The 13,259-nt window shown below is 38.7% G+C and overlaps 1 protein-coding gene and 1 pseudogene across 1 annotated transcript in view; one reads left to right on the forward strand and one right to left on the reverse strand.

Annotated features, from left to right (window-relative positions):
* PCCB (propionyl-CoA carboxylase subunit beta) overlaps positions 1-13,259 on the reverse strand; it is a 93,126-nt gene that overhangs the window by 2,679 nt on the left and 77,188 nt on the right. Inside the window, exons 11-12 of the mRNA XM_049628791.1 lie at positions 689-796; positions 336-436 (exon numbers count right to left, since the gene is read on the reverse strand). Coding sequence (XP_049484748.1) covers positions 336-436; positions 689-796 — 209 coding nt within the window. The remainder of the gene's footprint in view (positions 1-335; positions 437-688; positions 797-13,259) is intronic.
* LOC125921313 (60S ribosomal protein L27a-like) lies at positions 8,249-10,189 on the forward strand (annotated as a pseudogene).

The following is a 13,259-nucleotide window of genomic DNA, read 5'->3' on the forward strand; positions in this document are numbered from 1 at the left end:
GCCCTCCTGAGCTACTGAAGGCCCAGTGTCTCTGAGGCTGGGAAGCCAGCGCAGAGAAAACACAGGCACAGTCCAGAGGCCTTTCACAGCTAATGTTCACTGTCTTTCCTGGCTCTTTCCCACTGATGCTGTCATTTCCCAGACGTGACCACCAACATATCTGCAGGGTGTGTCCACAGGGCTATAAATGTTGCCTGAGCTCCAAAGATCTTTTTAAGGGTCAGCAAGGTGTACTCCTCTTCCCAGCCCCCCTGAAACTCTTGGCCAGACCTCCAACCATGGCCATGCTGCTAGAAGTGTGTGGGCTCACAGCCTCTGATACCAGCTCTTCTCACCTTCCTGGTGATGACTGTGACTTTGGGCACAGTTGCTTCAGCAAATGCGTAGAGAAGCTTGGCTCCATGCCGGATGATGCCCCCATATTCCTGTGCTGTGCCTATGTCATGAGGAAGAGTTACAAGATACAGAAGTCCTTACAAGGTATGCCTGTCACTCTCAGCTATGAGGTCTTCCCCTGCTCCCCAGAGGGCCAGGAGAGAGCCACTCACCCCCCACAGCCCCATCTTCCAGACACCTAGAATATGGAGAAGTCACAAATCCTTAGAGAATTTTACAAAACCTCCAAATTAAGTGGGCGCCTTACTGGGCAAAACTACCTCTCCTCGCCCCCCTCCTATCAATGACTTACCAGGCAGAAAGCCAGGAACATCAACAAAAGTGATGAGTGGAATATTGAATGCATCACAGAATCGGACAAAACGAGCCCCTTTCACAGATGAATTAATATCCAAACATCCTAGAATGAGAGAGATTATCCATGCTGAGCTTCTGGGCAATTCCCAGCTCTACCCCCAATGGGAATGTGCCCTCAGGAACCATTCAGAGCTGATTTCTATGGAGGCACCAAAGTCTCCTCACCAGGGAATGTAAAGGGAAATCCTTACACTCCAGGAAAGACAGGAGAACCCACCGGGCAGTGGCCAAAGAGGGTCCAAGAGTGGACCCTCAGGCTCTCTTGCCGGGAGCACAGTCTATTGCAGGCAGCTAGACTGTGCCTCATTAACTGAGGTTTATATACCCACCTGGGGTACAGCCTGACTTGTCCCCATGGAACCAGTAGTGAGAGGTATCATTCAATAGCTGCTGTTAGAGACTCCCGATAGCCTGGAATCAGATTCACCAGTTACAGCTATGTGCCCTTGGGAAATGACTTTACCTTTCTGAGCCTGAGGTTCATCACCTGCAAAGTTGGGATGTTACTACCTCCTACCATGGTTTCAAGGATTTAAGGAGGTGGTATCTGTAATGTGTGCAGAGTAAGAGTTCAGTTGCTAATAAGTCTCCTCTCCTAGAATAGTTCCCAACATACTGTATGAGGCCAACATTCCCCTAATACCACAACAAGATTAGGACATCGTAAAAGAAGAATGCAGACCAAACAAAATCCCTCACGAACACAGATGCAAAAATCCCCAAGATATTATGAAATCAAATCCAGCAATATATAAAAACACTGATGCACTCTAAGTGGGGTTTATCCCAAGAAGTCAAGGCTGATCTAATATGTGAAAAAACCAACAAAATTACTAAATAGGGAGAAAAACCATATAGGCTTTTCTTCCTCAACAGACAAAACACATCTGACAATTCAATACTCAATCATAATTCAAAACAAGCAGTAAACTAGGAATACAATGGAACTTTCATAATCTGACAGAGTATCTACAAAAAAGCTTATACACTCATTGATAAGAATAAATAAATTCCTAAATGATCTATACCAGTGCTGGCCAAAAGAATTTTCTGTAATTATGGAAATGTTCTCTGGTTGTGCTATTTGACATGGTAGCCACTAAAGCTATTAAGCACTTGAAAAACAGCTAGCACAAATGAGAAACTAAGCCTCTAATTGCATTCAATTTTAATTGTCTATACTATTTAATTATCTTGAAGTTTACTAAGCTATCATACTGAACAGATCTAGATTTTCAAGCAATTACTACCAAAATCGTAGGCATTCTCTTACAGAAACTGATAGGCAGATTCTAAAATTCATATGGTAATACAAAGGAAACAGAATAAACAGTTTTGGGGTTTAATTGGAAAACTTATACTAGTTGACTTCAAGACTTTCTTACAAAGCAGGATTTCTGAACCTCAGGGCCATCTGTATTTTGGGCTGGGTAATTCTTTGTTGTGGGGGGTTGTCTTGTGTGCAGAAGATGTTTAGCATCATCTCTGGCCTCCACCCACTAGATGCCAGTAGCACTCACTCCCCTACAACCCACACCTGTGACAAACAAAACGGTTTCCAACATTGTCAAGTGTCCCCAGGATCCTGAAACTGCCCCAAGCTGATAACTATAAAGCTACAGTAATCAAGACAGTATGGCACAGGCATCAAGGTAGACAAAATGGTAATGGATACATTGTGAAGAAATGGACCCACACAACTGATTTTAGACCAGGTATCAAACCAATTCGCTGTGGAAAGAAAGTCTTTTTAACAAATGGTGATGGAACACTTAACTGTCTATATGGGGGGGAGAGGGAACATAAAAGTAGACTATTTCACTCTATAAACTATATACAAAAATTAATTCAAAATAGATCATAGGCCTTAACATAAAACCCAGAACTACAAAGCTAGCCAATGATATCGGACCATCTTTGTTTGCAACCTTGTCATAGGCAAAGATTGTTTGGAAAGGACACAAAAAGTTCTAATCATAAATAAAAAACATTGATAAATGGGACTTCATCACATGTTTAAAAATATGTGAGTCAAAAGACACAATTTATTGAAGAAGTCACAAATCAGGAAAAAAATATATTTGCAATATGCGTATCTGACAAGACTCCCATCCAAAATATATAAAGAATGCTAGAAACAAAAAGAACTCAAAAAGAAAAATTGGCAAAACTTCCCTCTTACTAAATGCATTTTTTGAGAGGACAGAAATGTTCCGTATCTTGTTTTGGATGGTGATAACAAGGTTGTATACTACTGTCAAATTATCAAAACCTATTAAAATGAGCATTTGAAACCTGTGCATTTTATTGTGTGTAACTTGTAACTCAAAAATGTTTTAAATCTCCCCTCTTTCCTCTCTCCTCAAAATCTATGTTAATGACCTGAAATAAAAAATCTGAGTGATAAGTCCCAGAATAAAAACAATTCTAAATTAAGAAACTGCAAAAAGTATCCAGAAGCTATACTTAAACTGAAAAGCAAGATGGGCACCGACAACCAGAACATGATGGAATCACTGGGGAAATCAACACAGGAATGGAAAACCTGCAGCCCGAGTGGCCATGGGACGGGCTCCAGGACCAGAGGCCCGGTCTTAGCATCTGAGGCCTCGTCCCAGAACTAGACTGAGCGCCTGGTACCCAGAGAGAGCCCAGTGAGCACTGGCTAATCCCTGTAAGAAAAAATGAGACCTGGAACAGAAGCCCCCTATGTAAGCCTCTGAAGCTGTCTTTTAGTAACAGGGAATGATTAAGTCCATAAAATGCATGAAGCTTTTTTTCAAAAAAGCAGTAATCTACTGAACTTCCACATCTTGCCACTCCATAAACATAACAAAGAATTTCTAAGAAAAGGGGAAGTCAAGGAACCACCATGGAATCAAGCGTTCAGGCTCCAGCCAGGTTGGGCAGTGGGACGGACATCCTAGATATCTATAGATACACTTTCCAGGACAAGCCAAGCAGTTTCTTAAAAAGTGGGCTTGTCAAAGTCAACCTGTGCTGCAGGCCATCAGGACCCACAGAGGTAGTCATGGGATGAGAAAGATCTTGAAGCAGACACAAGAAATCATGTGAAGTCCATGCCAATGACTGACACAGCTCAAAGGAGAAACTAAAAGGATGTATCAACAGTTAAGAATTTACTGGAGGAACAAAATGCATTTTCAGTGTGTGTGAATTCCTGACTTTTAAACACTTTTTCTCAACAACAAAATGGTGGGGAAGTCAGCTCCAAACTCCTACCCTCCAACAAAAACATCACAAAAGAATCAGAAACCCTGGAACAAGTGAAGGTTTACCAACCACCAAGAGAAAAGTCAAATCAAGAAACAGGCAACTTAAAAATAGTAGGAAAGCTTTGTGACATTCTTAATTACACCTGCCCCACTCTCTCCCTAGTTCTAGAGGGAATAAAGAGTCAGTCACAAATTATCACATAGGTGTGTTCTAATTTGTCTGAAAGATTTTCATCCCTGCTTTACCTAACATGGAGCTCACCAGGCCAGAAAGTGGCAGACATTGCTCAAAAACAAAGAACCACCTGCAGATGCTTGAGACTGCCTAAGGCCTAGGAGGAAAGAACCAGGGACAGAGATTCTTTAGAAAATTAGGGCATTCAAGAACACCTGTGTACACAGGGCATTTCAGAAAGACACAGATATGCCTAGGTCTAGATGCATGCTCAGAAAAGACCCAGGAAAAGGGAATTAGAAAATATCTTGAGAGGAATGAAAATGAAAATACTTTACAAAACAAATAACCTAAGAAGACCTTAAGTTTTAACAGTGGGCTGATCCCTAAGTTCAGTTTAAGTCTGGCCAAGTGTTGAAGAGGAGCACCAGCACAGGGCCAATTCTCAAAGACTAGATGAGGTACTTTCTTGTTTGCCTGTTTTAGTAGCTGGTATTCAAGGATATCACTGTCAAAACACTAGTTGGACACAAGCTAAGGCAAAGAAACCTCCATGACCACCTACAGCAAGGAATATAGTCTGCAAAAATAATTGGAAAACGGCACTAGACAATGGCTATTACAGCATTCAGTGATCAACAACAAAACCTAGAAAAGGGAGAGAATATGATTTCCAGGATCAACACCTCATAATATTCAAATGTCCAGTTTTCGACAAAAAAATAACAAGGCTTACAAAGAAACAGGAAAAAAGCCACTCAAGTGAAGAAAATTAACTGACAGAATCTGTCCCTAAGGAAGCCCAGACACTGAACTTATTAGACAAAGACTTTAAAATAATGGTCTTGGGGGCAACTTGGTGCTTCAGTTGGTTAAGCGCCAACTTTGGCTCAGGTCATGATCTCGTAGTCTGTGGGTTCGAGCCCTGAATCGGGCTGTGTGCTGACAGCTCAGAGCCTGGAGCCTGCTTTGGACTCTGTGTCTCCCTCTCTCTCTGCCTCCCTCCCTCAAAAATAAACATTATAGGGGCGCCTGGGTGGCGCAGTCGGTTAAGTGTCCGACTTCAGCCAGGTCACGATGACTTCAGCCAGCCAACTCACGGTCCGTGAGTTCGAGCCCCGCGTCGGGCTCTGGGCTGATGGCTCGGAGCCTGGAGCCTGTTTCCGATTCTGTGTCTCCCTCTCTCTCTGTCCCTCCCCCGTTCATGCTCTGTCTCTCTCTGTCCCAAAAATAAAAAATAAACGTTGAAAAAAAAAATTAAAAAAAAAAATAAATAAACATTATAAAGATTTTTATAGGGGTGCCTGGATGAATCAGTTGATTAAACATCCAACTCTTGATCTCGGCTCAGGTCATGATCTTATGGTTTGTGAGTTCAAGCCCCACGTCAGGCTCTGTGCTGACAGCTCAGAGACTGAAGCCTGCTTCGGATTCTGTGTCTCCGTCTCTCTCTGCCTCTACCCCATTTGTGCTCTCTCTCTCCCTCAAAAATGAACATTAAAAAAGTGTTTTTAAATTTATAAGTAAACAAATGAAAAAATACCCAAAGATTTGAAATGAACTTCTATGTACAGCCTGGTACATAGAAGTACCATCAGAGTCAAAGTACACATGAGCTGGTAATAATAACTTCAGATATAAGGCCAATGTCCATTTTTTTAGAATAGGAGAGTCACACTAGAGCTTCCCTAAACTATTCCTGACAGTGTAGTGTGCATTAAATCAAATAGCTTTGGGGCGCCTGGGTGGCTCAGTTGGTTGAGCATCTGACTTCGGCTCAGGTCATGATCTCACGGTCCATGAGTTCGAGCCCCGCATCAGGCTCTGTGCTGACAGCTTGGAGCCTGGAGCCTGCTTCAGATCCTATGTCTCCCTCTCTCTCTGCTCCTCCCCTGCTCACATGCTGTCTCTCTCTCAAAAATAAATAAAGATTAAAAAAAAATTTTAATCAAATAGCTTAACAGTTTTGTCTAAAAGCATCAATAATGTCAGTTATAAGCTAAGAAGTCACATCTCAAAGCCATCGTCATCCTCTGTCTTCAGAATTATTCTAATCGTTTATACATCAGGTCTGTTCCATCTTAAACCAACAGACAGATAAACAAAACCAATGAAAGGAACCAGTGATTGAGTCCAACAGCAAAACCATTTAACCTCAGTTTTCCCTCTAGCTTAGTCGCCCACTGTCTCTTTGTTTAGAGTGAAATATCTGATAACAGTGCTCTCTAAAGTAAAATGTTAAGAATCAGAGAAACTAGGTGTGGAGTGCATGGAAACTCTGTGCTATCTAGAAATTTTGTTATAAATCTAAAACAACTCTAAAATAAAAAGTTTATTTAAAAAAAATTTTAAATATCTTAAAGATGGTCAAAGAAAAAAAGAAAAACATGAACAAAGAACTTTAAAAATCATGAAAACAATGTATGAACAAAATGAGAATACCAATAAAGAGAAAGAAATTATAAAAAGGAACCAAACAAATTCTGTGGCTGAAAACTACCATAAATGAAATAAAAAATTCACTACAGGGGTTCAAGAGTAGATTTGAGAAAATAGAAGACACGATTGGGAAACTTGAAGATAATTTATATTATTACCCAGTCTTAACAAAAAGAAAAGAAAAAATGAAGTGAACAGAAACTACAGATCTACAAAATACCATCACTTGAACCAATATTTGCAGCAAGGCAATACCACAGGGAGGAGAAAAAGGGACAGAGATTACCTGAATACGTCCAAAAACTTCCCAAATTTAAGACATGAAGCAACAAATCAAAGAAACTAAGTAGAATAAACACAAACAGACCCCCACTGAAACAGATTATCATCAAATTATTAAAAGATAAAGACAGAATCTGGGGGCACCTGGGTGGCCCAGTCAGTTAAGTGTCCAACTCTTGATTTCAGCTCAGGTCATGATCTCACGGTTCAGGTTTGAGCTCCACGTGGGCCTCCATACTGTCAGTGGGAAGCCTGTTGGAGATTCTCTCCCTCTGCCCCTCTTGTACTCATGCTTTCTCACTCAAAATAAATAAACTTAAAAAAAAAAAAAAAAAAGGTAAAGACAGAATCTTGAAAGCAGCAAGAGAGAAGTGACTCACCATATACAAGAGATCCTCAATAAGATTATCAGTTGATTTCTTAGTAGAAAAACCACGGAGGCAGAAGACAATGGAATGATGTAAACCACTGAAAGAATAAAACTGTCAACCAAGGACTCTGTTTGGCAACCTGTCCTTGAAAAATGAGGGACAAATTAAGACATTCCCAGATAAACAAAAGCTGCAGAGTTCATTACCACTAGGCTTACCCTACGAGAAATATTAAAGAGAATCCTTCAGGTTGAAATGAAAAAAAAAAAAAAATACTAGACAGTACCACACAAATTATGAAGAAATAAAGATTTCTAGTAAAGGTAACTACACAAGAAAACGTAAAACACAGGATTATATTTTTGATTTGTAAAACCATTTATTTCTTATGGATTAAAAAAAACAAAAGAAGTCCAGAAAGTTTCACTGATGAATTCTACAAATTACAGCAATTCTCTACCATCTCTTTCAGAAAAACCAGAGGGAATACTTCCTAACTCATTCTATGAGGCCAGCATTATGCTATTACCAAAACCAGACAAACACATTACTAGAAAACTACAGACCAATGACTCTCATGAACACAGATGCAAGAATCCCTAACAAAATAAAAGCAAATCAAACCCAGCAACATTATTGTATCAACAGGCTAAAGAAGAAAAGTTACATGAACACATCAGTAGATACAGAAAAGGGATTCACAAAATCCAACACTCAGTCATGATTAAAAACCCTCTGCAAACTAGGAATACAGGGCTGCTTTCTCAACTTGATAAAGAACATCTAACAAAAAATCTACAGCTAACATCACACATAATGATGAAAAACTAGAAGCTTTCCCACTAAGATCAGGCATAAGACAAAAATGTCCCCTCTCACCACTTTCCAAAACTGTACTGGGAGTCATACCTAATCCAATAAAGCAAGAAAATATACAAAAGGTACACAGACTGGGAAGGAAGAAATCAAACTGTCTTTGTTCACAGATGACATAATAATTTATGTAGAAAATCCTAAAGAATTGACAAAAACACTGCTGAAACTAATAAGCAATTATAGCAAGGTTGCAGAATACAAAGTTAATATTCAAAAGTTAATAACTTTCCTATATACCAGCAGTGAATTTGAAACAAAGAACACAATACCATTTACATTAGCACCCACCATTCAAAAAAAGAAATACACAGGCATAAAATAACAAAACACATTATAAAATCTATATGAGGAATGCTACACAACTCTGATGAACAAAATGGAAGAATTAAATAAATGGGGACATATTCCATGTTTATGGATAGGCAGACTCAATATTGTCAAGAGGGCAGGTATTTCCAACTTGATTTCTTAATTTAACACAATTCCAATCAAAATCCCAACAAGTTATTTTGTGGATGTTGACAAACTGATTCTAAAGTGTATATGGAGATGCAAAAAAAAAACCCAAAAAACAAAAAAACAAAAACAAACCTAGAACAGCCAACACAGTATTGAAGGACAAAATAAAGTTGAAGGACTAACAACACCTAGCCACGAGACTTGCTATAAAGCTACAGTAATCAAGACATGTGGTACTAATGAAAAAAAAAAACAAACAAACAGACCAATGGAACAGAACAGCAAACCCAGAAATAGACCCCAAGAAATATCAACTGATCTTTGACAAAAAAACAAAGGCAATACAATGGAAGAGAGATTGTCTTTTCAACAAGTAGTGCTGGAACAACTGGACATCCACAGCAAAAAAATTTAGACACAGACCTTACACATTTCATAAAACTAACTCAAAATGGATCCAGAGACCTAAATGTAAACCACAAAAGTGATAAACTTCTAGAAGATAACACAGGAGAAAACAAATAACCTTGGATTTGGTGGTAACTTTTTAGATACACTACCAAAGGCATGATCTATGAAAAAGAAATAATTGATAAGCTGACCTCATAATTAAAAACTTCTGCAAAAGGCACTGTCTAGAGAAAGAGAAGACAACCACAGACTGGGAGAAAACATTTGCAAAATACACATCTGATAAAGGAACTGCTATCTAACATATACAAAGAACTCTTAAAACTCAACAATAAGAAAACAAACAGGAGCACCAGGGTGGCTCAGCTGGCTGAGTGTCCAACTTCAGCTCAGGTCATAATCTCACAGTTTGTGAGCTCAAGCCCCATGTCAGGCTGTCTGCTGTCAGCACAGAGCCCACTTCAAATCTTCTGTCCCCAGTCTCTCTGCACCTCCCCCACTCACATTCTGTCTCTCTCTCTCTCTCTCTCTCAACAATAAACATTATAAGAAAAAAAAAACTGATTAAAAAATAGACTAAAAAGGCGGCGGGGGGACTAAAGATCTGAGCAGACACCTCACCAAAGAAAACATACAGATGGCAAATAAACACATGGAAAGATACCCCATGTCATACGGCATCAGGGAAATGCAAATTAAAAGAAGATACCAGGTCTTTTGTCTGGACTGCTGACATGCCATCCAGACTGAGGAAGACCTGGAAACTTCGGGGTCATGTAAGCCACGGCCACAGCAGCATCAGCAAGCACCGGAAGCACCCAGGAGGCTGGGGTAATGCTGGTGGCATGCATCATCACAAGATCAACTTTGACAAATATCATCCAGGTTACTTTGGAAAAGCGGGTATGAGGCATTACCACTTAAAAAGGAACCAGATATTCTACCCAACTGTCAACCTTGACTAAACTGTGGACCCTGGTCAGTCAGCAGACACGGGTAAATGCTGCCAAAAACAAGACTGGACTTGTTCCTATCACTGATGTGGTGCGTTCATGCTACTACAAAGTTTTGGGAAAGGGAAAGCTCCCCAAACAGCCTGTCATCGAGAGGGCCAAATTCTTCAGTAGAATTGCTGAGGAGAAGGTTGGGGGGGGGGGAGGGAGGGCACCTGTGTCCTGGTAGCTTGAAGCCACATGGAGGGAGATTCATTAAATACTTACAAGTGAAGTGAAAAACAAAAAAAAAATATCCCACTACACACCTATTAGAATGGCCAAAATCCAGAACACTGACAACACCAAATCCAGACAAGGATGTGGAGCAGCAGGAACTGTAACTCCTTGCTGGCAGGAATGCAAAATGGTACTGCAACTCTGGAAGACAGTTTGGCAGTTTCTTACAAACTACACATACTCATACTATGCAAGCTAGCAAGCATACTCCATGGCATTTACCCAAATGAGCTGAAAACTTATGTCCACACAAAAACCTGCACACAGACATTTAAAGCAGCTTTACTCATAATTGCCAAAACTTAGAAGCGACCACAATGTCCTTCAGGAGGTGAACAGATAAGTGAACTGTGTGGTATACCCAGGCAATGGAATATTACTCAACACTAAAAAGAAATGAGCTATCAAGCCATGAGAAAACATGTAGGAAGCTTAAATGCATATTACTACGTGAAAGAAGCTGATCTGGAAGGGCTACATACTCTAACTCCAACTATATGATATTCTAGAAAAAGTAAAACTATGGGAGGGGTACAAGGATCAGTAGTTGCCAGGGGTTACTAGGTTATCAGGGTTGGGAGAAAGGAATGATGAACAAGTGGAACGCTTAGGACTTTTAAGGCAGTGAAACCATTTTTTATGATGCTGCAATGGTGGGTTATATACTATACATTTATCATACCCAGAGAATATATAGCACCAAGAGTGAACCCTAATGTAAATACAGACCTAAGGTAATTATGGTGTGTCCATGTACATTCATCAATTGTAACAAATGTACTACTCTGGTTCAGGATATTGACAGTGAAGTAAGCTGTGTATGTATGATAGAGTATTATGGGAACTCTGCAGTTTTCACTTAATTTTGCTCTGAAACTTAAAGAGCTCCAAAAAATAAAATTTATTTTACCAAAGGGATTATATACCATGACCAACTTAGATATACTCCAATAAAGCAAAAGTGGTTCAACGTAGAAAAAAATCAAACAATATAATACACCACATTAATAGAATGAAGGACAAAAACTACACGATCATTTCAAATGTTGCAGAAAAGGTATACAAATCTATCAACCTTTCATAAAAGAAAAAAAAAAGTACTCAGAAAACTAGGAATGGAAGGAAATTTTCTCACCATGATGAAGGCATTTACGAAAAACCCACAGCTAACATCATATTCAGTGGTCAAAGACAAAGTTCTTCCCCTAAGATCAGGAACAAAATAAGGATGCCTGCTTTCACCAATGCTATTCAATAGTGTGCTAGATGTTCTAGCCAAAGCAACTAGACAAGAAAAAAATAATAAAAAGTATCCAAATTGGAGATGAAGAAGTAAAAACTATTTGCAAAAAACATGATCCACAAGAAAGCTCATAAAGCTAATAAGCTCAGCAAAGTTGCAGGTTGCATGAGCAACAAACAAAAATCAGTTGTGTTGTCATCTTTCCATATACTAATAATGAACATTCCAAAAAGAAAATTGAGAAAGCAATTCCATTTGCAATAGTATCTAAAAGAATAAAATACATAAAAGTAAATTTAACCAAGAGGTGAAAGACTTATACACTAAAAACTATAAAACACTGCCAAAAGAATTAAAAGACCAAAATAAATGGAAAGATTCCTAAAGTGATCTGCAGATTCTATGCAATCTCTATCAAAACCTCAACATCCTTTTTTGGAGAAATGGAAACACCAATCCTCAAATTCATTTGGAATTGCAAGGAGCCCCAAAAGTCAAAAGAATCTTTACAAGGGACATGAGAGGACACACATTTACCGATATTAAAACTTATTACACAAAGCTGCAGTAATCAAAACCAGCATGTGAATAAACATAAATAGACCACTTAAATAGTATTAAGAGTCCAGAAAAAAACCCATACATCTACAGCCCCTTGATTTTTGAGGACGCCAAGTCTATTCAATAGGGAAAGAACAATCTATTCAACAAATGGTGTTGGGATAACTAGATTTCTACACGCAAAAGAATCAAGTTGAGCCCTTAATGCACACCATATATAAAAATTTACTCAAAATTGGTCAAACCTAAATGTAAAAGCTAAAAGCATAAAATTCCTAAAAGAAAACACAGGGAGGGGCTTCATGATGTTGGATTTTTCAACAGGTACTCCGCCAAACACAAACAAATTGTATATTGGACTTCATCAAATTTTAAAACTTCTGTGCATCAAATGACATTATCAAGAAAGTGAAAAGACAACCTACAGAATGGGAAAAAATACATGCAAATCACATAGATGATAAAGGCCTAATAAATATCCAGAATATAAAGCACTCATACAACTCAACAAAAAACAAGTAATTAAAAATGCACAAAGGAATTGAATGGATATTTCTCCAAAGAAGATATACAAATGGCCAATAAGCACATGAAAAGACGCTCAACATCACTAATTATTAGGGAAATTTAAATGAAAACCATAATGAGAAAATATTCTACACCCCATTAAGATAGCTATTATCAAAACATACCTGAAAAAAACAAGTTCAAGCGACAGTGTAAAGTAAGTGGAACCCTTAGGCATTGCTACTGAGAAAACAGTGCAGCCACTGTGAAAAACAGTATGATGTTTCTTAAAAAACACAAACAAAAACAAAAACATAAAATTACCATATGACTCAACAATTCCACTGCTAGGTGTATACCCAAAAGAACTGAAAACGGGGATTCAAACAGATACTTGTATACCAATGTTTACTGCAATATTATTCACAATAGCCAAAAGGTGGAAACAACCCAAGTGTCCATCACAGATGAATGAGTAAACAAAATGTGGTACATACATACAATGGAATATTACTTAGCCATGAAAAGTTAAAATAAAGTTCTGATACATGCTACAACATAGATGAACCTTGAAAACATATGCTAAGTAAAAGGAACCAGACACTAAAGGACAATTACTATATTATTCCACTTAAATGGAATATCTATAATAGGTATATTCATAGAGAGGAGACTTAGATTACCAAGGACTCAGGGGTAGGGTGGAAAGGGAGT

This window comes from Panthera uncia, chromosome C2, assembly GCF_023721935.1.
Source record: "Panthera uncia isolate 11264 chromosome C2, Puncia_PCG_1.0, whole genome shotgun sequence".
Lineage (NCBI taxonomy): Eukaryota > Metazoa > Chordata > Mammalia > Carnivora > Felidae > Panthera > Panthera uncia.